This window comes from Toxotes jaculatrix, chromosome 3, assembly GCF_017976425.1.
Source record: "Toxotes jaculatrix isolate fToxJac2 chromosome 3, fToxJac2.pri, whole genome shotgun sequence".
NCBI lineage: Eukaryota > Metazoa > Chordata > Actinopteri > Toxotidae > Toxotes > Toxotes jaculatrix.
In genome coordinates this window covers 4,939,063-4,965,058 of record NC_054396.1, presented here as the reverse complement: position 1 = coordinate 4,965,058, position 25,996 = coordinate 4,939,063, and the positions used below count along the sequence as shown (strand labels likewise).

The 25,996-nt window shown below is 41.0% G+C and overlaps 4 protein-coding genes across 8 annotated transcripts; 2 read left to right on the top strand and 2 right to left on the bottom strand.

Moving 5' to 3' along the window:
• Positions 1–642: 642 nt before the first annotated feature.
• Positions 643–7,765, top strand: LOC121178774 (bactericidal permeability-increasing protein-like). The gene is made up of 16 exons (XM_041033103.1): positions 643–762; positions 2,382–2,489; positions 2,572–2,686; positions 2,771–2,902; positions 2,998–3,153; positions 3,284–3,347; positions 3,724–3,784; positions 3,883–3,974; positions 4,109–4,285; positions 4,371–4,430; positions 4,505–4,672; positions 4,757–4,824; positions 4,929–4,971; positions 5,053–5,116; positions 7,031–7,107; positions 7,302–7,765. The coding sequence occupies exons 2-16, from the start codon at positions 2,387–2,389 to the stop codon at positions 7,341–7,343; spliced, it is 1,422 nt and encodes a 473-aa protein (XP_040889037.1). The 5' UTR covers positions 643–762; positions 2,382–2,386; the 3' UTR covers positions 7,344–7,765.
• A 343-nt stretch (positions 7,766–8,108) lies between these two features.
• cdk5rap1 (CDK5 regulatory subunit associated protein 1) lies at positions 8,109–13,169 on the bottom strand. Its single transcript, XM_041033102.1, has 13 exons — positions 12,675–13,169; positions 12,432–12,535; positions 12,313–12,347; positions 12,037–12,137; positions 11,746–11,956; positions 11,505–11,625; positions 11,027–11,257; positions 10,758–10,855; positions 10,601–10,656; positions 9,917–10,047; positions 9,654–9,803; positions 9,177–9,317; positions 8,109–8,258 (listed from the first exon to the last, which is right to left on the bottom strand). The coding sequence occupies exons 1-13, from the start codon at positions 12,958–12,960 to the stop codon at positions 8,109–8,111; spliced, it is 1,815 nt and encodes a 604-aa protein (XP_040889036.1). The 5' UTR covers positions 12,961–13,169.
• Positions 13,170–14,699: 1,530 nt separating this feature from the next.
• Positions 14,700–17,955, top strand: ghrh (growth hormone releasing hormone). Of its 5 annotated transcripts, none has more exons than XM_041033104.1 (6): positions 14,700–14,811; positions 15,044–15,152; positions 15,974–16,087; positions 16,347–16,451; positions 16,562–16,687; positions 16,812–17,955. In XM_041033104.1, exons 2-6 carry the CDS (start codon positions 15,073–15,075, stop codon positions 16,822–16,824), a joined length of 438 nt encoding a protein of 145 aa, XP_040889038.1. In that variant the 5' UTR covers positions 14,700–14,811; positions 15,044–15,072; the 3' UTR covers positions 16,825–17,955. The 5 variants fall into 5 exon arrangements, with proteins under 5 accessions (XP_040889038.1, XP_040889041.1, XP_040889040.1 ...); XM_041033107.1 differs by having other exon boundaries at positions 14,703–14,811; positions 15,062–15,152; XM_041033106.1 differs by having other exon boundaries at positions 14,707–14,837; positions 15,062–15,152.
• Positions 17,956–18,289: 334 nt separating this feature from the next.
• Positions 18,290–25,876, bottom strand: rpn2 (ribophorin II). The gene is made up of 17 exons (XM_041033100.1): positions 25,800–25,876; positions 25,272–25,462; positions 25,051–25,146; positions 24,727–24,902; positions 24,542–24,617; positions 24,264–24,398; positions 23,994–24,170; positions 23,786–23,904; positions 23,302–23,407; positions 22,795–22,886; positions 22,573–22,687; positions 22,153–22,347; positions 21,949–22,035; positions 21,742–21,837; positions 21,160–21,235; positions 20,048–20,177; positions 18,290–18,950 (listed from the first exon to the last, which is right to left on the bottom strand). Exons 1-17 carry the CDS (start codon positions 25,810–25,812, stop codon positions 18,935–18,937), a joined length of 1,896 nt encoding a protein of 631 aa, XP_040889034.1. The 5' UTR covers positions 25,813–25,876; the 3' UTR covers positions 18,290–18,934.
• Between the last annotated feature and the right edge of the window lie 120 nt (positions 25,877–25,996).

Sequence of the window (25,996 nt, the reverse complement as noted above, 5' to 3'; positions counted from 1 at the left end):
CCATGCAGGAAGGTTCTGCCCTTGTTTCACTTTCTCACTTTCACTGAGTATTAAGTTGCCAAACACTGAAAGAGGAAGACTGTAAAATATAAAACACTCTGTGGCAATATGTGAAAGATTTTTACTCTGATTAACAGTTTAATAGAAGCAGAAGCAGAACAGTTTGATAAACACACCACTTACTGCTTCTTTTCCATTAACGTGTCAAGTATTTGCTATTGTTAAGTCTGGATGAGGTGTTATGGTGAAGGTCTAACAAAACTGAACAGGGAGCTGCCTACACAGACACTTAAATATTCTTTAGGAACTGGATTTGGGAACAATTCCCCAGTTTTTGTATTTAGTTCCTTGTGCATGACCTTACTGGAAATTCATACAAGGAACTAGAAAGCAGACCTACCGGCAACAACACAACAGGAGAAAAATATGCAAAGACAAATACTTGTTCTTAACTATGTCAAGCATTTAAAACTGCAACTTCAGAGTGTATCTATTATGCAAACAACACTTAGATAGCAATGTTGGTCTTTGTGATTTTGAAGAGGTAATACGAGTGCAGGGCAGTGAGGCATTCAACAGACACGTCAAATACGAAGTTTTCTTATTGTGGCTATTGTGGATAGTCCCCTAACCACGTTCAGTTCCTGATTGAGTAAGTGAATTAGAGGCCACGTGCCTCTATTCCTCTTTCACTCTGCCTTACTGGCAGTCACTCTGACACATCAGGGCAAACAGCTTGGTTCTGACAAACTGCTGCTTCAGGTAAGACTGGGTGTGTACTCACTGTATGGGGATCAATGTTTATAATGACCAGCTAAACATTTACCACATGCTGTGTATATCAAAATGTGTGTCAGTGAATTTTGATTTGTAATATCAAACGAAAGGTTTTCACATACATGAACTGCAGGGTTAAACTGTCCTAACGTGTCCCATTGATTCTGATTTGTTTGGTTGGGGGAATGTGCTTCTCTGCCTCTGGTTCAGTTGCAGTGTTGAAGAGTATTTGTTGAAGAGTGTGTGTGGGCATGTATGCAGGAGCAGGAGCGAACCTGAATAATGGAGGACGATGCATGAACGAATAACGTCTTTTCATGAAGTGCTTTGACCTGAGAAGCAAATCATTTAGACAAGCATTACATGTTGCAGACAGGCTGCAAAGCAAATTAAGACAGATATCCCAAACATCTTGTGCATTGTCAGCATCGGTGCTGCTGGTGTTTTGGGATGTACGCTTATATGAAATATAACTGCAAAATTAAGAGCTGATGTCTTGGTATGTGTAATCTGAGATGATGAGTGTTTTCAGTTTTCTGTAGATGATTGTGGCCTCGCTTTCAGTTTTGCTGAAAGGACACAGTGGCACAAATCAAAAAAACAGAAAATGAAACACTTTGAATTCTACTGTGCCTCAGACCCATATAGAAGCAGTTTTTCCACTGTCACATCTTAGATTTTTCTATTGAGTCTGTGTATTATTGTCTGCTCTTTGACTTTTTCTGAGCATAAATCATAAATCATTCAAACATGCAACATTTTCAAGATCAAGCAACATCATCAGCAACAAAACAAAGAAAAGCACAAGATAGAATTGGTTCGATTTATTTCCATCTCAAATGACTGATGGAGCTCTTGATCATGGACCAACAGCATGTGACAGCTGCGTTTTACATTCATAGCATATGCTGATAGTTAGATATTTCAGCTGTGTTTTAAAATGCAATTAGTAGAAATGCATTTTCCATCTGTAAAAAATTTCTGTACATAGATTCAAAAATTCAAGCTTAAATTTCACAAAAAACGGCAGATGTGGCCTTTAATCTCAACCTAATTTAATAGAACTTGCGGGTCATGTGGTTTCTTCTAACAGTCAGCTCTTTCACATGCCTCAGCCGAAGCAGGAATCTCCAATCCAAAGCAGTAGTGAAAACAAAATACATTTTCTCAAGTACTATGATCCTTTCAGTTCTTCTGCACAGCTTCACTGTGAATCTTCAAGTTTACAAAATCATCAAATTGCTTGGAAAATGACTATAAACTACATATGCAACCCATAGTGTAGATTATCTATAGTGTAGGAAATGTTGACATTAATTAAAACAGAAAGAGCTGTGCTTTGAGAACAAGTCACTGACATAAGTTATGAATGTCATATGTCCCTCCTCACTGAATGGGATAGTTCAGTGGAGAATAAGGAACCAGTAACTTGTAATAACAAAAAGAAAAACTTCCTCCAAATGAGGAAGTTTGGATTTATTGCTTTTCAGCATATGTCCACCACACAAAGCAGAAACTTTGGCTAATTAATGGGGCAGGTTATAAAAAAAAAAAAAAAAAACTATGAGAATTGTGCTGATCTTGTCCTTTTTCTCTCTCAACAGTCAAGATGTCCCTGTGCTGTTGGCTCATTCTAGTGGCTTTCGTCCCTATGACCTCAGGCACCAATCCTGGAGTAAAGGTCAAGCTAACAGAAAAAGGCCTTGAATATGGTAAGGGTTGCAGTGTCCTGTTTTAGCTGAAAATACCAATCTCTCCAGAGCTTCATCATCAAATTTCCTTGTCCTTTTTTAGGCAGACAACTGGGCATGGCTTCAATCCAGAAGAAACTCAAGACCATCAAAGTCCCAGATATTTCAGGGACACAGAAAGTGTCTCCCATTGGCAAAGTCGAGTATAAACTGTCAAAGTAAGGCAGCTCAGGAAATTCTGTTGGAAAAGGCTGTATTTTTTAACCAAGCACCTTCACAAACAAGCCTTTTGTTTATTCCAGTATGCAAATAGTGAATGTGGGATTACCGAAGTCTGCAGTTGCTCTTGTGCCAGGGACCGGCGTCAGACTGTCTATTGGTAACGCCTACATCAGTCTGCATGGAAACTGGAGGGTCAAATATCTCAGAATAATGTGAGTGAGAAAAAAATCTCCTCCTTATAAAGTACATTTACATCCATTCTGTGATAGTTCTGCTGCAGCAATGAGTCCTCTCTCTCTCTCAACAGAAAGGACAGTGGCTCATTTGATTTAAATGTGAATGGGCTCACCATCAGTACAAGTATCGCCATCAAGAGTGATGAGACAGGCCGACCAGCAGTCAGCAGTGTCAACTGTGCGGCCACTGTCGGCAGTGCGAGCATCAAATTCCACGGTGGAGCCAGGTAGAAAAATCCCTGCTGTGCAGTACATTACAAATCATGTGAAGTAATGTGAATACCCATTTCCATGTGTACTTGTCATGCTTGATGTTGGGCATACTCCCCTAATTAGTTTGTCTGTTGTTTATTTCAGCTGGCTGTACAATCTCTTCAAAAGCTTCATTGACAAGGCTTTGCGAAACGCACTTCAGAAACAGGTGAAGGGAAACCAGCCGAAAGCTAAAAGATCCTAACTAGAAGAATCCTCTTACGCACAGAGGTGCTCAGAGCAACTCTGACCTAGGAACTCTTAAGCTAAAAGAAGGTCTGTGGTCGACCCTGTTGGTATGGATGACATTGTGTTTCATGAATGGACTTAGTCCCGTGTTCAAAGTACTCTATGTAAGTACAGAAGGATTATCAGCAAAATATACTTGGAGTATCAGAAGTAAAAGTACTGAAGTAAAATATCTCCTGCAAGAGATACATAATAATACTTGAGATCATTAGGTTGGTATTACTGATGCATCTATGTGTAAGCTGCATTTTACTATTGTGATATGTGGTAGATGTCTCTGTTCTTTAATGTTGCAGATCTGCCCTCTGGTGGCTGATGCAGTATCTGATATGAACCCTCATTTGAAAACACTCAATGGTAAAACATCCATATACAAACAAAATGCATCAAACATGTTTATCACTTCAATGTTTCACTGATGCTGAATACAAGAGTGACTCGCTTCCTCACTGCAGTTGTAGCCCAGGTGGACAAGTATGCAGAGATCGAATATTCCATGGTGTCCTCGCCCACCGTTTCAAAGACTTCTATAGACTTGGGCTTAAAGGTAAAGAGTTTCACGCTGTTGTTGCTGAACATTAATATCATTCTACATTTTAGAATCTGAGAGCTTAATCTGATTATAAACCAAGTGACTGTCATTGTTTTTCTGTCTCTGTCTCTTCTTCTTCTGCCCTTCAGGGTGAATTTTACAACATTGGGAAGCATCAGGAACCTCCGTTCTCCCCCGTAGCCTTTTCCCTGCCACCCCAGATCAACAACATGTTGTACATCGGCATGTCTGCCTTCTGCGCTGACACTGCAGCCTTCGTCTACAACACAGCTGGAGCCCTCAGCCTGTACATCACTGATGACATGGTGAGCTGTACCCTCCTCCTGATTCCTGAATGAGTTTACATTCATGACAAACTAATCCACAGCCTTTCTCACTCCGTCACAACAGATCCCACAGAGCTCTCCCATTCGACTCAACACCAGGACGTTTGGAACCTTCATCCCACAGGTAACGACACACTCCTCTGGTTTGATCAGAAACCTTCTTGGCAACTCGACAGCTATATCTCAATGTATTTTCAGATCGCCAAGCGTTTCCCGGGTCTGATGATGAAACTGCTGGTGAAGACGGTGAAAACCCCCATCATCACTTTTGAACCCAACAATGCAACCGTTCAGGCCACTGCCACAGTGACGGCCTACGCTATCCAACCCAACACCACACTTACTCCTCTCTTTGTCCTAAACTCGGTAGGTTAGGCAGCTGGCATGATGAAAAGCCATTGTGTGGTTTAGAAAAACACTGAAACTTTCTCACCACATTGTCTTTTACAGGATGCCAGTGTCAGCGCCAAACTGTTTGTCAGTGGAATGAGGCTGGCTGGAGCTGTCACCCTCAACAAGTGAGTTACTAATAAACCAGGGCTTGTTCTCAGAGTAGAAAAATGGGGCCAAAAGGTCCTTGGAAAGACGAACATCACGGTCTAATTTTGCCTCATTTGCACAGAATGGATCTGACCCTGAACACAACTTATGTGGGAGAGTTTCAGGTGAGAGATTCATTCTAACACGAGTCACAGCGTGTACCATCACTACCAACTTACCAAACTAAGCCTAACCCTAACCTACAGGTCAGATCCCTCGACAACGTCCTGCAAATGGTCCTCAAAGTGGTAGTGATACCCAGACTGAATGGTGAGTTTTTGCATTTTCAGTTCGTACTCTCTATGAACTGGGTGTCATGTCAAGTATTCAGGCGGTTGCATGCAGATCAAACCCAAGCACAAAGTTCAGAGGTAATTTTTTTTTTAGACTCTGATTTAATCCAGCATCTAATTAAGGCCTTCATTTCAAGCAGACTCCACCAGTGGTTGTACACCTTGTCAGATGAGCTCAAGTATCAACACCAACCCTCATGTTCCTAATAAGTTCTTTTGAACTGAGTTTAAACTAAATGGCATTTAAACATTCTTAATGATATAAAAAGTTGACATTGTTACAACATTTTTAGTCCCTATTGCGGCTTGGCTCTAGAGGTCGCAGTTTTGGTTGGTCCACCACTTGGGTGCATTCTGAAATATCTCAACAATCATTGGATGGATTTCCATGAAATTTTATACAGACATTCATGGCTCTCAGACAATGTGTCCTTATGACTCTGACAATCCCATGACTTTCCTCTCACACAATCACGAGGTTGACATTTTTGCTTTTAATTGAAATATCTTGACAACAGTTGCATGGACTGCTGTGAAAATTCGTGCACACATTTCAATTGTGGGAAGGATGATTCCCTGAACATTTATCTAGGACCATCATCTGATCTAAATTTCATTTGATCCAATGATTTAAACGGCTTTTTCATTACTTTTAGCTGTTTTGAATTTTCTCTGCTTGCTATCAGGTCTTCATCCATTCTCGATCCTAGCAAAAGGTGCTGGGGTGTTAAAACTTACTGAGATGGGCAGAAGGAGTAGCCTGTGTATTCAGCCAGTTCCAGCTGGTAGTTTATTGGTAACTGGAACAACAGATATTTTACAGACCAGCCTTGCCAAAATATTTTCCTCCTGAATACAATTAAAGAAGTACCCTCTGATCTACTGACGGGCTTCAATTAATTCAGAACTATGTTTTATAAAGTTACATTTGAAATATAAAAGAGACGCCATGTCAAGCCAGTTTTGCACGGGAATCCTGTATTTCTTAACACTGATTTAAAAATTGTTTTACTCATATACAAAGCACTAAATGAATGAGGGGCAGGGTATATACAAGGGGTAATTGATAAGTTTGCAGCCTATGGTAGAAGGAGTCAATTTTAGAAAACCTAGCACAGTTGTTTTTTTAACATAGTACCCTCCTACATTTACACACTTAGCCCAGCAGTCGTGGAGCATCCAGATCATGAATCTTTGTACAGGTCAGCCTCTTTTACCTCCAGAAGGCGGTCCACAGCATTGATGACATCATCATCACTGTCAAAATGTCAACCACTGAGCTCCCTCTTGATCTTGGGGGCTGTGCTCTGTGGGAATCAGATCAGGTCAAATCAGGCCAAGAACCCTCCCAGGTGTTGAGCCCTTCAGGCTGAGGGGGCAGATGACGGCATGAAGTTGATGTTGCCCATTTTCTCAGACAGAGCTGACTTGCAATTTTCAATTACCGGAAACAGAAATACCACAAAAGTTATTAACCTCAAACTTTCTGCGTAATCACAGAAAGAGTTTAACTGCATGTGCATGTAATGAGAGCTCTACGACTCATCGCCTTCTAACCTAGGCCATTAACTTATCATTCACCCCTTGTACTACACACGCTCTGATCACCCTCTGCTAATGTACTAAATGTCCTTACCCCACTTTTAGGGAGGTAAAGACAGTGAGGGTGGCTTTCTATAAACATGCCCCTAAACTATGGAACACATTAATTCAAAGTATTAGAAAGACAAACTCTGCTGCCCATTTTAAATGTTGTATATGTTTTTAGTTTGCACACTGATAGTGTCTTTATATTTTCATATCACTTTATATCTCAAGTTTTATTTTTTCATTTTCATTGCAATTAGATTGCAACTGAACTTTATCTAAATGTATTAATTTTGCTCCACAGTTCAACTTTCAAAGGGATACCCACTTCCTACAATTGGAAAGATGAAGCTTGTGAACACTCAGCTTCAGGTCCTGAAGGTCAGAGACGTGATATTTTCTGTAAAACTGCATGTTTTGGCCTTGCTGCATGTGTCTTACGACAGGCATTTTAATGAGGGCTAATGTGACATTAAAAACCTGGTAGAAAACATACATTACATATCTAACTGATCAACAGAATTCGTCATCTCAGCTGATATTAACTGCTGATGCTGTGCTTTATTTTTCTCTAGGACTACATGCTGATTGGGACAGATGTTCAGTTTACAGGTTAAACTGCATTCCTGAAAACTCCCAGGAATCCTTTCTGCACTGGGGCCATTATGAGGGCACAATCACAGCAAGAGTATAACTGCCTGGCAAAGATATTGCTAAGAAATTGGGTGATGTACATGTATTTCTTCTCCTACAACTTTGAGAAATGCCGATGTCCAGTTTGCATTTGGATCTCAGCTCAGATTTTTATCATTTTCCACGAGGGCTACTGCAGCCCTGTCATAGCAGGAGATATTCTGCAGGACGGGGTTTGCTGTTGTCACCACAATCATCTTTTCTGAAATAACACGCTCCTTCCAAAGCAGATCACAGCACTTTCTGCTGCTGACTTTAGGCAAATTCTTTCTCGAAGTTTCTGACTTTGTAGCTCACGGAGCGAGAGATTGTACAAATGTGCTGATCCATGATGTTTTTTAGCCAGTCTGGAAAATCTCCAAAAAAAAAAAAAACCCAAAATGGCATGACATCAGTCAAGCACCACTGTTTACGACAAAGCAGACAATACTGTTTTAATTTATATCATCCAAATAGGTTTCAGTGTCTTAAGCAGTTCAGTATGTACACACACAGAGTTGGTACTGACTGTATAAATAACACATGGCAGTTTTCACGGCTCATCACAGCAGTCCATGTGAGTGTAAAACCACCACAATGCCTGTAAAAACAGTCTCCAGGTGTCAAAGTCAGAGAAGAGAAGGAGAAGGAAGTGTGCCCGTTTTTCCAAGAAATAAAGAGTTTGATTCCTGTGGTGTCACCTGTGTCAGTCAATGGCAGGTTTCAACCTTGGTTGTGTGTGACGCCACATGTTCATCAGCCTGGTGCCTCAGCAGAGTCTCGTCGAGCTTCACTGTGCCTCTCAGGGAGCTGTGACTGAGGGCTCGACCTCTCAGGCTCTGGGAGCTGGCCGACAATATCTACAACAAAGACACAAAACACCAAACATGAATGATGGAATGATGGAATCTCTGAGAGCGCCATATGATGCCTTTATGTTCAGGACAGTGATGATTATTGAAATGATGCCATCCTGCCACTGACTGGCAGAACACATTTTTTTCGTGCTGTAATCTTTTAACTTGCTCTTTGATTTTATGCTTGACATGTCACAGAAAGACATGAGTTTTTCATGACTCTAATAAAAGTGTGCCTCTATATGAACCCCTGGATATCTTTATTTTGGGATTAGTATGGAGATACTTCTGAAGTTGAGTGAATCACTTGAATCGAGTTTTTCATCTGCAGCTCATATTGAAAAAAAAAAAAACAACAATATTTCAAATCCAGCCTAAGTATTACTGGGTTTTAGAGGGTGACAGAGATAGTGCCGTAGTATAGTTTTTGAAAGTTGAAAAGTGTGATAACACATCAACACAAACACATAATAAACACACTTAAAGCACTTAGCTTCAAATATGAAGTATTTCTCTAAAATATTTCATATCATGACCAAACAAAGTCATGATATGTTCTTTAAACTTAATAAAGTTTAAAGAACTTTATTAAGAACTTTATTTTGTTATTTTAATATTATTACTGAACTGAGCTGAATGCTCAAAACCAAAACAAACAAAACAAACACTCTGATACAATTGGTCCTCATCACTGCACAGAAATGACATCACCTTTTTCCTGCTGAGCCACGCCCACTTCAAATCAGTGAGAAGAGCACAGAGGAAGTGAGAAACACAGAAGTCTCTCAGGCGAAGTAACCAAAACTTTGATTGGCTAAAAAAAAATATGTGAAAAACTTTTTACATAACATGTTCACCACTACTAATCTATCTGTCATAATTTTATATCTACCACTGATATCAGTGTGAACCAAACCCTACCTTCACCAGCACATAGTCTCCAGGACGGATCGGTGCAGTGTCGGATTCTGCAGGCTGAACAGCAACATCCTCTTTGGGGAAAATCACTTTCATATTGCCACCAGTTCTCCCGCACAGCTCCTTGGCAGATCTTTTACTTTCCTGCATCAGAGAGGAACCCAGAGATGAGCAGAGTTGCCTGGTAACAGGTTATAGTAACCCAGCATAGTGGTACTGGATGACTACTTCTACTTATGGTGAGCAGTGTTGCAAATAACTAATCCAATTTCTGCACCGCCATATGAAATGATCAAATCCCCCCTCCCTCAAGAGTGTGGTGTAAGTAGCAGGAACTTGTTCCTCATATCCTATGCAGGCTCACAGCAGGGTGGGAAATATATAGCAGATACAAGTATAGCAGTTTATTAAAGAGAGAACCTAACTCTGCTAATTAGTCAGTGTTGAGCCCTCTGTGTTAGACATGTGTGCAGTACTCACTCCCTCCACCAGGACAAGCTCTGTGCTGCCGACCAGAGCGGCGTTGACCCTCGCAGCCTCCTCCCTGAACACACTGATACACTCCTCCAGCCTCCGCCGCTTCACCTCCGCTGGCACGTCATCTTGTAGTCGATGGTAGGCATGGGTTTTCTGAGTAAGGCAAGAGAGAACAGCTCTTTTGAAAATAACAGCATGGATTTCATTCTAAACTTGATACAGAACATTTTTGGTGCGATTCACATTACAGACCCATAAGTGCTCACCTTTCTCATACTGTAGGCAAAAAGGAATCCCACATTGTAGCCCACCTCTCTGATCAGAGACAGAGTCTCTTGGTGGTCGTCCTCTGTTTCACCACAGAAGCCTGAGATGAAGTCACTGCTGAGACTCACATCTGACACACACACACACACACGTACACACACATAAATCATGTTAAACACACTGGGGTTAAGGGTTTTCCTGTGAGTTTAAAATCATTTCTTCCAAAGAAAATATCACACTGTTCCTGGGAATGCCAGGATTTCTTATCATACATGAAATTTCAGGTAAAACTCAACAAACATTATGAAAAGTGTGGCTTTTTCAGAGTTAGCTATGTTTTAGCAGCTGAAAAGCTGATTCAATTTTACTATCATACTGATGTCATTTGAAGGTCGGAGTATAGCTACGTAGTGTACGTTCTAAGATAAGTGGGGTGGTGTTTTGGGAAAAGGGAGCACATTTTATTCAAAGCTCAAGGCCAGGATCTCAATTTCCAGCAATCAACTCCATAATACACAGCTCTTCAAGCTTATTCCAAAGCAAATTGCATTTTCACTTTATATGTGTTATAATATCTGCAGGGCTTTTTCCAATGTGTAGCTTGAGTTTTAGGACAACCTGATCATAGTTTCACCTACAGAGAGGCGACATTTTAAAGACAAAACCTGATTTCCATGACCTACCTGGGATGATCCTCTTAATGTTCTTCACAAGATCAAGGTAAGCCTCTCTTGTGTAGCTGTTGTTTAAGAAAAACACACATCACTAGAGCACTTTAAGAGACTTTTCAGTTTTGCAAACTGAACTGTTTTCATTTAGGAAAAAAGTGTGGTCTCTTACCCACGGCGCATTGCTTTTAGGACCTGGCTGCTCCCGCTCTGGGCTGGAAGGTGAATCTGTTTACAAATGTTCCCTCTGTCCGCTATCAGATGTAAAACCTGTGAACACCAACGCAGAAACCAGGTCAGCAAGACTCAATCAGCAAAGTTAATATGGGAACTACACACAGAACTGGGCAGGAGTTTTGTGGGAAAGTGAGCCTTGAGCCTCTAAATATGTCACCTAATACCTGGAAATCAACAACATCAACTGCTCTGTTAGCAGCGTACCTCATCAGGAAAATCCTTGGGATGAGGGGAGGTGAATCTGATCCTCATGTCAGGGTCGATGCGTGACACTCGGTCCAGCAGGTCGGAGAAGCGCAGACCTCCCTGTTTTGTTCTGTAAACTGTCTTAAAGCCCCGGCTGAGCTGGGTCAGGTCTGAGCCACAGAACTGTTCTTCTGACGTGTCTCTGTAGCTGTTCACGTTCTGACCCAGCAACGTCACCTCTTTCACTCCCTGAAGAAAACATCCACCACACAAAATTAGTCAAGGAAACTATAAACTATTCACTCACTAATGTTAATACGAATTTATTTTAAATGCTGAACTTAAACTAGCTACTAATTCTATGTGTCAGTCTCAGGACTGATGTTAGAACATTTGGAGGGTGCCCTCCTGTCCTACTTTTGCTATCAGTGCATGTCTACTTGTGACTAACAAATGCAGGAAGTTGACTGACTTCAGTGTTAAGGTTATAACTTGCCTGGTCAGAGAGCATTTGAACTTCCTCTATAATGGAGCTGACAGGTCGACTCCTCTCTCTCCCTCGGGTGAAGGGAACAATACAGTAACTGCACATGTTGTCACAGCCTCGCATGATGGACCTGCCACGGCAAAGGACACATAAAATCATCAGAGGTTGGATTATAAATACGTGGTGTTGCTGTAGAGAATGAGACTAACAGGAGATGATGTTGAGGGTAACCATCCCTGCTCACACTCACACAAAAGCACTGTATCCCTGAGGAGCATGGTGGACAGGCATGATGTCAGCGTAGGTCTCCTCTAATGACAGCAACACGTTGCTCGCCTGATGACCTCCGTCAGCTACAGTCAAGAGGCGGGGGAGGTCCCGGTAGGCATCAGGACCAGCAAGAACATCTACAAGCTTCTCCCTCTCCAGAAGCTCAGTCTTCAGCCTCTCTGCCATGCAACCTGGAGAGACACACCCAGTAATATTTCTCTGTGGCTGCTGTAGGACAGTCACATATATGTGCATCAGCTTACTTACTTACCTAAAATCCCAATTTTCATTGGTGTGTGGGCCTTTAACCGCCTCCTCTTCATAGCTGTTAGCTGTTGTAATCTATTCCAAATAGTCTGTTCAGCTTTTTCTCTGTTAAGAGAAAAGTTGAAGTCTCTCTGTTAGTGGGTGCAATTTAGTCCGAATGTGAAAACCTTATAATGCCAATTTTATATAATTGTTGCACACAAAAACAGTCATTTGGGTTCTTCCTGAGACTGTAGTGTTCTGAGTCTACTAAGTCTTTTTGGTCATAATAATATCTTACCTTATAGAGCAGGTAACCAGAAGGACAACATCTGCCTGCAAGCACAAAGACATCTCAAGCTAACTAAGATGACATAAGTGGTCTTAAAATGGTAAAATAAAAACAGAGCTCAGCTGTACCTCATTTAAGTCAACTGTACGTTGATATCCTTTCCTCTGTAGAATGGACCAGGCTATCTCTGTGTCGTTTACATTCATCTGGCATCCATAAGTTTCAAAATACACTAGAACAAAACAAAACAAAACAAAACAAAACAAAACAAAACAAAACAAAACAAAACAAAACAAAACACAAGTTTAGCATTGGTCTCAAACAATCAAAATGAACTTTGACAATAGCTTTCAGTCGCTCACTGTACTAACCTTTCCTTGAATTCCCCATTTCCAAATCTTCAGGAAGATAACCATGATTGTCTGAGTATTCTCCATCTGCAGCCCGAGGCTTATTGACTGAAACTCCTCTGATGAAATCTTGAAAACTTGGACCAGAAGACAACCGAGTCCTGAACTTGTCTACAGCTGCCCCCCTGTCTCTTGAAGTGACACTGGTGTTAGCTAAATTAGAACAATATCTGGGCTGGATACACCTGACAGGTATCCAGTGTTGGGAAACATTAAACAAGGGTTTTAAAGCCCTGAGATATTCCATGCTTAGTTAGCTATAGCACAAAGAGCAAGACTGGGGGATTTAACTCTAACTGAACAACCTAGTGAGTTTTTGTTGCACTACTTCGTAGCTGACATTGCTTCCCATGTTTTTCTGACTGAATAAGTTACTGTATGTGTGCTAACTGTGCTAACTTTGCTAACTGCGTTGGCTAAATGTTATTCAAGCGCTGATTTCATGTGGAGCCAAAGATGTGTCGCTGTCAAGAGGAGTATCTCCCCATTTCAAAGTAACGTTATACAAACCCGGAAGTGTTGAACTGACGAAATTGAATGAAAATGTTGCACTGTATCACTGATACTTTTGGGAACAGTGGCAGAAACTCTGCCTTGTTACAGCTAATGTATAACTACTACAAATATCATGAACAATATCTGTTTTTCATATGAGGCCGAACTTAACAGCACATAAATTAAAAAAAACAGAGGAAACTGTGAATTATTTATCTTTCAGAAATATACAGACTCCCTGGCCTGATGTCAGTCCAATATCTTACACAGACTTTTTATAATTAATACTCTGTTCCATTAATTCCTGAAGGCCATGTCCGAAAAAAGGATGGTTTAGTACCTCACGGCGTCCTGTTCAGTGAAAATGGAAGTAAACAACACGGTATTCTCTTGAATTCAGACTGTCCGTTTGCAAAACCGTCCCCTAGTACGTTAAACATCGCAGTCCGTCTAAAAAATCCTCACCAAAAACAACGTTCCGCACGGAGGTCACCTTTGAGTACATGCGCCCCCCACCCCTAATCTTGAATAAATCTTAAAAACTGGACGTTTATTGATGAAATCTACAGTTGACACTTATTTTTCATCACGTGATGGTCCCAATCTCGGACCCAAGTTAGAGACTTCACATCACGGAAATTAGCCTAGATGCAGAATATAGGCTACTAATGTCTGTTTATCAGAAGAAATGTATCCATGATTTCTATTAACCCATCTGCAGCACCTACGGTTAAATACAGGATTTACACAACGAAAACCATTAAAATGATGCAACCTGTAGCCCTGCAATAAATAACTGTTAATGAAAGATAATATCCACTTTTTAAAAATGTGTCACAGAGCTGTTTATTCACATTTTCAAAGCATAATTTCTATTGTTTGCATATGTGTGTATGTCATTGTGTTCAATAACATATACACATTTAAGTGCTACATTTTTTTTTTTTTTTTTGCTTAGTTGGTTTAACTTGTTTATTACAAAATTCTCTGAAACGAAGGTCTATAAATGTATTTGTATTTCCCAGAGAAACAACATTATTTTAGGGCACAAGTTGCTTAATGAACGTGTAAGATATTTATTATATTGTTACTTTTATTTTCATAAATCTCATCTTACTACATATATTCATTATTTGTTTTAGATAATTTGTTGTTCTTTCTTTGTAACATACTATGTAGTAATGTGCCAAATATTTCTTTTTCTCTCTCTTTCTACATTTTTCTCTCATTATTCTGAATTATTATACTTATATTGTAAACCTTGTACAATAGATTTGGCTTTTCTGTATTTAATTATGGTCATGCTTATAAGGAAAATATGAATTTGAGAAAGTAATAGATGGATAAAAGAAAGAGAGCATGCAGACAGCTCAGATCAAGGAGGGAGAGAGAGAGAGAGAGAGAGAGAATGATCATGTGTGATGTGGGAGTGACTGGGAGCTACAGGTTCAGTATAAACTGACCATGGCTGCAGGGATAACACACAGTACTGTTCCAGTGTCCCTTTTGTCCAGTCTTTCCTGGCAGTGAGTGATGACGAGAGAAGAGGGCACCGAATAAAGTGGAACTGCAGGAACGCCCGGAATTCACATCAACTATCTAGGTAACAAGACTAACTAGACTAACAAGGTAAATGTGTTGTTTGTATGTATGTAAATTGAATATCTGTGCTTTGATAATTTCAAATATTTGAAATTCAGTTTTGATATTTCCCATCACAACGTTTCAGCCTGCTGCAACTTCAGTGCCTTCTGCAGAGCAACAAGGCTGGTTGAGGGAAACTGTAGTTTCAGCGTTTTTTCTAATGTAATTTCTACTCCTGTCATTTATTCTAGCTGTCCACTCTTCTCTAGGACTAGCTGTGATGATGGAGAAAGCTGCACTGCTGCTGTTTTGTTGCCTGGTCATGTCTTTATCAGGCTCCCCGCTCTACCCTTCCATTAGGTAAGTCCTGACAGATTTCCTGAAAATCTTCACATCTTGCTCATTTTCATTTTTACAGTTTTTTTTTAAAAACATGTTTTTAAAGTTATTCAAATTGTTTATGAGTGGTCGGCTCAGCTGTTCAAATTTGAAGATGCCTACCTATGAGAGGGAAATTCTTAAAGTGCAGAAGACTGAGACTTGAATAAAGAATTTTTTAAAAGATAATTCTGACCAATTACAACACTAAATACACTCCATAGATTATCTGCATCATTAATGCTGCTGTGCTTTAGAGAACTGCTGACAGCTTTACCAAGTGAAATGGAAAACAAAGTTATCTTAACGTTCGCAACCAAAAGACGATCATGTGCAACAGGACAGAAAATAACACTGATGAGAGTTCAAGTTTGAAAGATAATGACTTGATCCCAGTGTCAGGGCTAAAAGAATGGCCACGTCCATGTATGTAGTGTATGATGTTTCAGACCTTTCACTGTCTACTGTGCATGTCACAGCTGTGCCCTCTGCACTTGTTATGTTAAGAGGGGTCAAGATGTCTCGTCACATTAGTGCTGCATTTACACAGCACCTTTAATCACAGTGTCCTGTGTCAAAGCAGCAGCAGCATTTAACAACCGCTGGAGCATTTTGTGGTTAGACTGAGGATATTTTTCTTCCTCTAAAATGAGTCGTCATCATCAAAACTCTGCGTTATAACTAGATTAGTTTTTGTTTTGGGTGAAAAATTAAATTTATAAATCAGTATGGTATAAGTAGTATGGTGCGTGAAAATATTTGAATACAATGTTCGCGTTCAGTAAATGGGGATGTTTTCTCAGGTTCGGCCAGAGGGATACATCCATCTTGATGACATCTTCTATAAATAATCAAGCAGAGAATCTGGAGAAGCTGCGGGATGACACAAGTCCTCCCGGGGAGCGAGCAGAGTTACGGTCAGTATGTTAATGTGGACTGGGTGGCTAATCTAAAAGATGGCTTAAAGGGTCAGTTTGTCTAAATTACAAAGAAAAAAGAAACTCACGTGGTATCTACCAGTACAATACAGATCGCTCTGGTTTTTAAGATATCTGCCTTCACCCATGAAATTTTTTTGTGGTGCACACAGCATTTACATTTAAATTTCAGTTTACTTTTTAACTGAAGTCAAACGTCTCAAAGTGTTTATGTAAATTGTCCACTTTCTGATTTTAGCTTAGGACGTCACGCTGATGCCATCTTTACAAACAGTTACAGGAAAGTCCTGGGTCAGATCTCTGCCAGGAAGTTCCTTCAGACAATCATGGGCAAACGGCTGGGGTAGGTATTTACAAACGGAATGACATCACTTTAGGATATTCAAATCCATCAAGAGCAATGCTGTGTGTTTTCAGAATACTAACAAAAATGTATTGTATTTGTTTTTATAGTGATGAAAGTGAGAGCTACATGAAGCGTCAGTCAGATATCTATGAAGGGACCTATAAAGAAGATCTCACATCTATCCAGAGCAATCAGAGATACAGAGGAGTGGATGGGAATGCCATGGGGCCCAGGTGAATCAGTGCCATCAAACCTGATATACTCTTGGAAGCTCAAACATTCAGAAACCCTAATCTGACTTTTCAACCACAGTGACATGTTGAGTCTTTCACTAACCTGAGTTTTTCGTCTTTACAGACTGCTGAGCTGAGATTTGTGGATCGGACACACAGAAAGTTCGCCGCCACTGCACTTTTCATAACCATTACTGCTTGTTTTCTTACACTTCCTCCAACCTGTTCTTCACAAATGAAAATGATACTGTCAGTTTTTATCCCCATTAAAAGCTGTGAAGAAAACCTGCACCTCAGCTCTGTGGACTGTGGAAAAAAAAAAACGCACAGAGGAACTTTAAGTCATGCAATCTCACTTTAACAGAAATATTCAGATGGAACTTTTATTTAAGTGGCTACTGAAACCAGTGTGGTCATGCTGAAGTAGGTGGTGTTAACAGAAAGTAAAATGCATAAAAATAAAGGTACAACTTTGAGGTATTTGTGTGTAATTGAGGGTTTTCCATTTTACTTTTTTAACTGCATTTATTTGACGGCTATAGTTAATATGACAGATTAAGACGTTACATACAAAACACACAGAACCAGATTAGATTCACCACATGATTTGGGGGCTCATGTGGTGAAACATCAGGTTATGAAACATGATGTATTGACTAAGATTAAACAACCCAGTGGTGTGTAAAGTATTTGATATGAGCTCCACCTTAACCAGCTACATTAAGATGCTGAGATGCTGATTGAATAATATGTGTAACAATGTAACTCTGAAAGCAGCCAGTCTGCATAATGACTACTTCATATTTTTATAGCTTCTACACACAGATGTTTGCACTTACGTTGCCTGGCTCTTCTCAGGGCTGTGTGGGCTCTTACAGAACGCGCTTGATCGACATCTCTCATTGTCCTGTTAAATTTCGTGGAACCTGTAAAGCTGGGACCCCTGACAGAACTTCAACAACGCAGATAATTTGGCACAGCAGGAAAACATCAGGTGAAATTAGCATCAGTAATGGCTGCACTGCTGTCAGGTTGTTTCAGGACACTGCTGTCGTGTTTGCCGGCTCACTGGTCTGGTTTAACGAGATGCTTAAATGGAATGGAACCATCATTGTGTGTTATTAATTACATCGGACCTGTGCCTTTCCTGCCATGATGATTCAACATGTCTGGCCTACGTGGAGTTACATCCAGACTGTGTGACCTTAAGAGAGGAAATGACGTGTTTTTGCTCTTATAAATGCAAAGTTACATTCATGAATAATAAAAAGCGGCTGCGTTTCAAATCTAGTCTTTTAGTATGATATTCAGGACACACTTTACGGAAAACTACACAAAGAGGGAATTGTGTAGTAAAAAGAAAAGAATGCTGTATTTTTATGGCGTTATGGATATTTTCATCTGAGGACATGAATATTTCTTTCTCCACTGGTTCCATTCTTAGACTGCAACAGATTCTCCTTTGTTTGACTAAATTCTGCTTTCCACTCAACCTTCACGGTTTCAGTCCATTCTACATTTAAGATGTAATCAATCTTATTAAAAATATGCTCAGAATTCCTGTTTTTCTCTTTTTGCTAAACAAACACAGAGAAATCTGGATTCACCTCAATTTCTTTATTTCCTCCTCTTCATTACAAAAACATCATCAAATTGCCCAGATTTTACTATTAACAATTTTTGTGGGGGACGTAAACTCTGTATCAAATGTGAGCCTGCTGCTCCTCCTACACACCCGATGCACCAAACAGGCAAACACAGTGGCAGAGTTAGTAACGATCCAAGTGTCAGTGCCACTGCCAGCGCTGTTTTATCAGCTGAAACGTGTCGACTTAAATCTTCAGATAGGAGGTGAAACAAGCACTGAGCAATAGAACAAAGAGGAATGTACAAAAAAAAAAACACAAATGAACCCAAATTCCATCAAGAAACCACAAATAAAAATCCCAGCTCACTTAGAAAACACTGGCATGTCGGACAATAAGAAAAACAAATCTCACAGGAAGATGAAGTGCAATGATCAGTAGCTTTACAGCCCTCAGAGGGAGAATCTGTCACTGAGCGTTTTGTCCCCAGAGACGCAGTGATGTCTCAATTTCTTCCTTTTGGCAACAGACAAACTGCATGTTTAAACTGTTGATCGTACTCTTGAACTGCCATGCCGTGTTTAAAGTCTGATTTTGCTGAATGACTCCTTGGAAACAAAAAATGAGCTTCGTCAGTGTCTTCTTTTAATTTTTCTTGCCCTTATTTTTTCTCAATTCTGTTGGAGAGAGAGGGGAAAAAAGCGTACGTGAGTTATTACCAGTATGAGATAAACGACAGCTTTCCTGGCTTTATTCAACACCTGAGCACTGGCACGTCATGTAAAGGGCTGATCATGCATTTTGATGTGCACCCTTCCACAACAAACAGAAGGTGATACAGAGAAATTCTCACGACAAACGTCCAAGTTCCAGACAACGCATACACAAAACATGTCACTCAAACCAGAACCATGAGAGTGTTAGACCACAATGGAGGGATTACCAAAGTGCTGGTATGACTACGGTTGTAATGATCATGGTGGGATGAGTGAAGAGGCAAACCAGGGGGAAGGGCGGCAAGTACATGTGAACACTCAGAGTTAGAATGAGTGAGCAGCACACAGCCATGCACGCTGCCAGCCATCATGGAAATGCACTGTGGATGCAGTCTACGTGGATGCCCTTACTTCAGCCTGGAAGCACGTTCGACTCATTTGTTACAAATGGGGGCTTTATCGTAGGCTCCTATACTTTGCCAACCTACTACTTTGCTCTGCGGCAATCCTGAAAGAGGAGTAAAGAGACAGCGAGGTGCAGATAGAGGGGTTAAACAGGGGGAGGAGGAAGGAGGAAGAAGTCCTAACTGAGGGAAAAAAATGACAGTTGTGAATTCAGTAATTGTACTTGTTTTAAAAGGGTTAAATGGGCTGTTATAAGAGCAAGAAGTAAAAGTGAACAATTACAGAGTGACGTCAGTGACACAGGCTACAAATTGCTCGCTCTGGCCCTTGGAGGGCTCTACATATTGATGGTGTGAAGAAATTGCCCACTCAGATCATCACTCCTGCAGATCTTGCTGCCACGCTTCTCTCCTGCTCCAAGTAGGCACGAGATCTCCTCTGGGCAGAGAGCCTGGCATTGAAATCAGGCCTCTGGAGACCGAATGAGGAGCTACGGATATAGAATAGGCACTTTTCCTCAGGTTTGGAGTTAAGAACTACCAAGAGGCCTCAAAACACCCGAGTCCTCATCGTCTGAAAGGGGGCTAGGCTTTCTCTCTGGGATTAAGGACCCTCTAGGAACCATTTGTGCCAGGAAACATCAGGAGACGTACCTCTTCACTGCTTTCTGGGCCAGCATGCGGTTCCCGGCGAGGAAGGTTACACCGCCAATAATCGCCAGGTACTTGAGAGTCTGGAACATGTTCAGGTGGGTCCAGTAGACGTACATCAGGCCCAGCATGGCTGAAATGAAACAACCGGGTAGGCTTGAACATTAGCATCAAAACAAAACAGCTGCTGGGTAAGAACAGTATCTTTAATACGCTATCAGTCGTTCACCGAGTGGCTCCCACAACACCCCTGGGTGCTTCAAGAACGCGGCCAAGATTTATTTTTATTGTTTTCTTGTACATTTTAATCATGTTTCACCTCAATAAATAAAACCAAGACAACATTTACAGTAACTACATTTTTACAGTGTCGTTTCAGATCTATAAAAGGACAGGAAACAGAGAACATCAGTGAAATCAAGCAAATCTCCATCTCGCTGATGTGTCACAGCCAAGACTGGACACAAAAGCTCCCAACATGATTTCTGCCTTGTGAAATCTTCAGCACTTAGAAATAGCAACTATCAAAGAAAGGGATGGAAATATTTTTTGCAGTTAATGGAGTTTAAAGAAATGACCCCCCCCCCCCCTTAAACTCTCACGGTTTGAAAACTAGTGGACTGAAACTCGAATTAATTCACATTTTCTTTTGCTGATTTTCCCCGAAATTCTGTTTAAATTTGACCTCTGTCCTAGTAAGGTGTACATTTTACATCCAGAGTTTATACGTAGAATTTCATGAATAGTGCATGACTAAAACTAGAAGGGCACTCACAGAGCACATACCTCCACCTAAGAAAAAAATTATTCAAATTCATAGCAAATGACCCAAATCTGTTTCTTCCCTGGCCCCATGCCCCATTACTCCACCTAGTTCAGCGCAAATCAGTTGAGTACTTTGTGCGTAATCCAGCTGACAAACAAACAAACAAACCGACCAACAGCCACGGGTGAAAACAGAAACCTCCTTGCCAGAAGAAATGAATTATGATTACGCACAAGGTCACACACAGTCTTTACTGCAATTCACTTCTCATCTTGAACAACAGCAGATGAAGAGGCTGCAGAACAACTGTATCTGTGATAAACACTTCATTTTAAAGATGAGGACTAACCTGCATGTCCTACATGGAACAGAATGGTGCTGGGAGAGAAGCTGAAGTTGGAGATGTTGGCTCCGAGCTTAAACCACTAAAGAGGAGAGGGGGAATAAAAGACAATGTGTTTTCATCCCCTTCAAGAGCTGCAAACAAAAGGGCTGAAAAATTGTTTACCACCGAACACACAATGCACTGAACCACTGTAACAATAACTATTACTCAGCACTGCAAATGCCAGGGAAAAATGCCTCATAGCTTTTGTGATTTCAAATTAAAATAAGCAATATATTCATGCAGTACTGGAGCCTCATTCACTGTGTATGAAGGCTTCCTGCTGAAGAGCTTTTCTGGAAAAAAAAACTAGACCACTGTGTATACAACAATAATAACAAAGCTGAATGCTCTATTTAAAAAAAGGGTCTTTTTTATTAATAATGGAAGCAGGTTAGTTTTTAGGTGTGTCCTTAAATAAGATAAATGATTTCTAAATCATTTCTGTAAATAAGTTGCCCTACAGTTTAGCTGGCTGCAAAAATAAAATTAAAAAAAAAAAAAAAAAAAATGGGGAAACATTTTGCACAGAGTTTGAAATATTACCAGGATGAGCAGGAGCAGGAAGGGAGACAGGATGAGAGCAGTGAAGGTGTTGGAGACCACAGTGGGAGGCTTCTTCTCTGGCTCCCTGAATAAGTGCTGCAGAGACATGGAAGTTTTTTAACTACTGGAATGATACCTGAAGAATGTTGCTTTATTTCCCACTGTCACACAGTAAATCGAACCCAAATAAGGACTAAATAATATTACCTGGATCTCTGGTTTGGGAACATAAAGGGTCTTGGGCTGAATGGTAGCTGGAGCCTCTTCATCCACAAACTTCAGAACAACATCGGCCTTTCAAAAGATTACAACTCAACTTTAGAGTTCAGAATCAACTTCTCATTGTCAGGTCACCTGTTAACATCAGTAAAAAATCCTCTTTACCACCATTAAGTCTAAGTAGATACTTACCACATTCCACAAGATGGGATTCTCCAAGGTTGCGTCCCCAACAATGAGGTAGAGGGAATAGGTCCCGGAGATGGAGTCAAACTCTGATTTCCGCTCTGCTGTGTCCAACTCAAACTTGTAGAGATTCTTGCTGTCGGGTTCAGCCACAAACACAACCTCTTGGCCAGTTTTCTGATTGTGCAGCCGGACAAAAGTCTGTGGCAGAGAGAGTAAATAGGTCTTAAATCTTAAACAACGTTGAGAGCTCCATTTTTGTTAAACAGTGACAGTGGCCGGTTGTTTTGGTTAACCAGGTATATAATATAATGGTTGGATGGTCACAAAAGTGATTATGAAAGCAGATGAAGTCAGAATCAACAAACAGACTCTGCCTGAAGTTTGCTGCTGACGTGCGTCCACGTCCCCACTGTGATTACATACCTGGTGAGGGGTAAGCTCCACTCCAGTGTTGACATCAACCAGCTGGAAGGACATGGCAAAGTTCTGGTGGCTGTCTGCAGTGAAGGAGCTCTTGGCTTTGGAGGGATAGTCCACTCTGGTTTAACAAAAACAAAAAACAAAAGGGAAAGCATTCAGCATTCTACTGTCGTGCCACTAAGGTTCAGTGAAATAGAGATTCTCATGTCAAACTTGTTTTCTAACCTGGTGGTCTTTGTGCCGATGCTCTGGTCCTTATCCACCACAGAGAGGTCCATGTTAGTAACAGCCACCTCAGTCGACACCTTTACTTTAAGCTACAGGTGGACAAAATCAGAACATGAGTCAAACCTACTGTAGTCAGGGTATGTGACCACATTAACACCTGCATCACTTTGCTTGTCATGTCAAATAAACCAAATTTATTTAAAGGAGTGGTTTGCCTTGGTTCACATTCTTCACAGTTCTTTCAAGCCTCAATGTATTGTGTTTATTTTAAGGCTGTATAATCATATTTACATCCTCCAGAGTCATGGAAGTAGATTATACAACTGTTTCCACAGGCTGAGTAGTGCTCTCCAAGACAAGAACATTCATCTTTAAAATGTGTGCTGTGCCCTTTTAATTCAAATAAAAATGCCTATGTAACCTGCACATCACTACCAACTGTCTCAACTGTCTAATTATGCCCTGCCTATTCAAGTTGAATATAATAACCAAGGAGAAAATCACCTCAACATGATTGGCAACCAGTCGGCTATCCCCAGCCACTGCAATGGTAAACTGGTAATATCCACTGGCGGGCTGCTTGGACATGAAGTTCAGTTCAAAGACGCCACTGAGAAGCAGGAAAAAAAAAAAAAAAAGAATGATACAGTGTATGCTGTACCAAAACCAGACAGTACTGACTGAGAGAAATCAATAACTGATTGATTAATAAACAAGTAAAGTAGTTATATCTTGCAAAGAAACTGAATGTGCTTAGTTATTCATAATCTATACAGATCAGAAAATACATTTGTGTGATGTTATTCCATGAATTGACATTCAGTCTATGTTCCTGTGAACACTAGGAAAGTTTTGTGGGCTGAGCACTGAGGTAGTGAAAGGTTGTGTGTGTGTATATATATCTTCCAGCTGTTGGGATCACTTTGAAGTAGCGGTAAGCCTGAGAGGATAATGTAATACTAACACTTATCTCTCTAACAGTACGTACTCATTAAGTGTGAAGGGTGCTTGGCTTAGTATGATGCTCTTGGAGGCCACAGCATACGCAGACTCCACCAGCACATTGGCTGAGGCCAGAGGTTGAGACATGACATCAGTAACGAGGAGCTGTGAATCCAACAGAGAGACAGTCTCACTATGGGATGATTACAAACCACTAAGAGGACGGCAGAAAGGTTGAGATCCAACATCTATACCTGCAGGGTTGGCTGGCTGTGGGACACTGTGGCAGGGCCCTGAGCACTGACAATGACCGGCACGTGGAAGCGGTTACTGGAGAGAGCAGCAGCGGCACTTGCCACACTGAAGGCCTCAGACAGTGAGTCCCAAGACTTCTTGCTGAAGATGGAATTCACCAGCTGGATGACCTGGTCCTGTGGTGAGAACATATCGCCCATCAGTTTCATGTGAAGAGAAATGACAAAACCTAAAATAACACCTGACAGACAGACAGACAGAGGTCATACCTCTTTGAGAGGGGGCTCCATGTCCACATGATCAGACAGGGCATAAGCAGCAGTCACAAACATGGCAGTTGCTTCAAGTCCCTCTTCAAACTGGAGGTAGATGCCACCAAGATCATCCAAACGAGCTGTCAGATCCTGAAAGAGAAAAAAGCAAAAATATGTTAAAACCTGATTCTGCATTAAAAAAAAACACCACACTGTGCATAATCTGAGTCCAGTGTGTCTCAGAGACAAAGAACAGTGACACAGCACCACCTGTTGGAAGTTTAAGGTCTCACCTCAATTTCCTCCAGTATTCCTCCAAATTCTGCCTGCTGGGAGAGGCGAGCTGCTGTTTGCAGAGCTAAGGTGATACTGTCCAAAAAGAACATAAGTTTGTTGTGATTTACGATGTTCGAATCATTCTCTCTCCCTCCAAACAGACTGTAACTGCACTCCCAAACCAGAAAAAACTAACACTTACGCCATAACGTTGTCCTCTTTGTTGATGCGAGCAGTCAGGGCACCTACAACCTCCTGAGACGCCAGAGGAAGTCCCAGAGAGCTGAGAGCGCTCACAGCTCGATGAATCTGCGTCATGGTCGAGTCTTCGCTAACTGCTGCCAGGAGGATGTCACGGGTTTCATTGGACACAGGGATCTATGGAGTGAGCAAAAATCCCATTTAAAATTTATAGCACAGTATCTATTGTCCAGTCCTACTGCACACGTATCTACTCCAAACAATGTTTCTGATGATAAAGAATGGCAGTAGGACAGTTTGAAAGGCCAAGACAATATTTTCATACCTCACATCCTGAAATGGCCTGACTGGTCTCAGCAGCAAAGAAGATAGAGTCAACACTAGTGGGATCAAGCTGGGATTTGAGGAACTGGCATACCTCCTACATACAAAAACACATTTTAACACACCATTTATGTAGAGATAAGCGAATTATGAATACATGTTTAGTTCAACAGTCCAGTCTACATTACAGAATCAATAACCATAATTTAGTGATTTTCTTACTTTGTGATCGGGCACAGACGCTCCAAGTTTGCTCAGGCCAACAACGGAGTAGTACGCGGACTCCAGGTCGGTGAACTGTTGGCTCAAGACGTTCTGCAGTCGGGCCACATCGGGCAGGGAGAGGTGGTGCGCCGGTGTGAGCGCCTGAGCTCTGAAGAGAGCCAGGCTGAGGAGGAACAACTCGAACAGCCCTGCGGACACAGATCGAGGAGAAGGTAACCCTTCGGCTGCTCCAAAGGTGTACTTATACATTACCACAAAAGAGAGGAGACTATAATACATTTTTATAACACACTATCTCTGGTGCCGATATAGATCTTCATTCATTGAGATAACGCTCCTTTGCAGGTTTAGCTACGAGGCGAGCAGGCTAACGTTAATAGGAAGCAGCACACCGCACGCACCTGGTGGCATTTTTTTCCTACTAGTTTAATACTCGCAGTTAAATAACTGCATACACGACGCAATTACAAGGAAAAACACATATATCTACCATTATATTCAAAATTAATGAATCAATTCACTTACTAGACCGGTCCATGTCTTGCAGTCTAATGCAGCGTCACCAAAACCGACGATTGCTTCCGGTGTCTCAGAGAGCGAGCTGTCACCAGAGGTAAAATATCCGGTTGTACATTTCACATTTCAAAATAAAACGCACAAGGCGATTTAGCTTTTCTTTCTTGAGTACACGTCGAAAACATTCAGGCTATGTAATTTTATAA

Coding starts and splice junctions, on each gene's coding strand:
- LOC121178774 (XM_041033103.1), top strand. CDS start 2,387: ATGTCCCTGTGCTGTTGGCTCATTCTAGTGGCTTTCGTCCCTATGACC. Junction 2,687..2,770: donor GTCGAGTATAAACTGTCAAA/GTAAGGCAGCTC, acceptor TGTTTATTCCAG/TATGCAAATAGTGAATGTGG. Junction 3,785..3,882: donor TCATTTGAAAACACTCAATG/GTAAAACATCCA, acceptor TCCTCACTGCAG/TTGTAGCCCAGGTGGACAAG.
- cdk5rap1 (XM_041033102.1), bottom strand. CDS start 12,960: ATGGAATATCTCAGGGCTTTAAAACCCTTGTTTAATGTTTCCCAACAC. Junction 11,258..11,504: donor TTCAAATGCTCTCTGACCAG/GCAAGTTATAAC, acceptor TGTTTTCTTCAG/GGAGTGAAAGAGGTGACGTT. Junction 8,259..9,176: donor GAGACTATGTGCTGGTGAAG/GTAGGGTTTGGT, acceptor TCTTTGTTGTAG/ATATTGTCGGCCAGCTCCCA.
- ghrh (XM_041033104.1), top strand. CDS start 15,073: ATGATGGAGAAAGCTGCACTGCTGCTGTTTTGTTGCCTGGTCATGTCT. Junction 16,088..16,346: donor GGGGAGCGAGCAGAGTTACG/GTCAGTATGTTA, acceptor TTCTGATTTTAG/CTTAGGACGTCACGCTGATG. Junction 16,452..16,561: donor ATCATGGGCAAACGGCTGGG/GTAGGTATTTAC, acceptor TTGTTTTTATAG/TGATGAAAGTGAGAGCTACA.
- rpn2 (XM_041033100.1), bottom strand. Junction 24,399..24,541: donor GAATACTGGAGGAAATTGAG/GTGAGACCTTAA, acceptor TTTCTCTTTCAG/GATCTGACAGCTCGTTTGGA. Junction 22,887..23,301: donor TGGTTGCCAATCATGTTGAG/GTGATTTTCTCC, acceptor GTCCACCTGTAG/CTTAAAGTAAAGGTGTCGAC.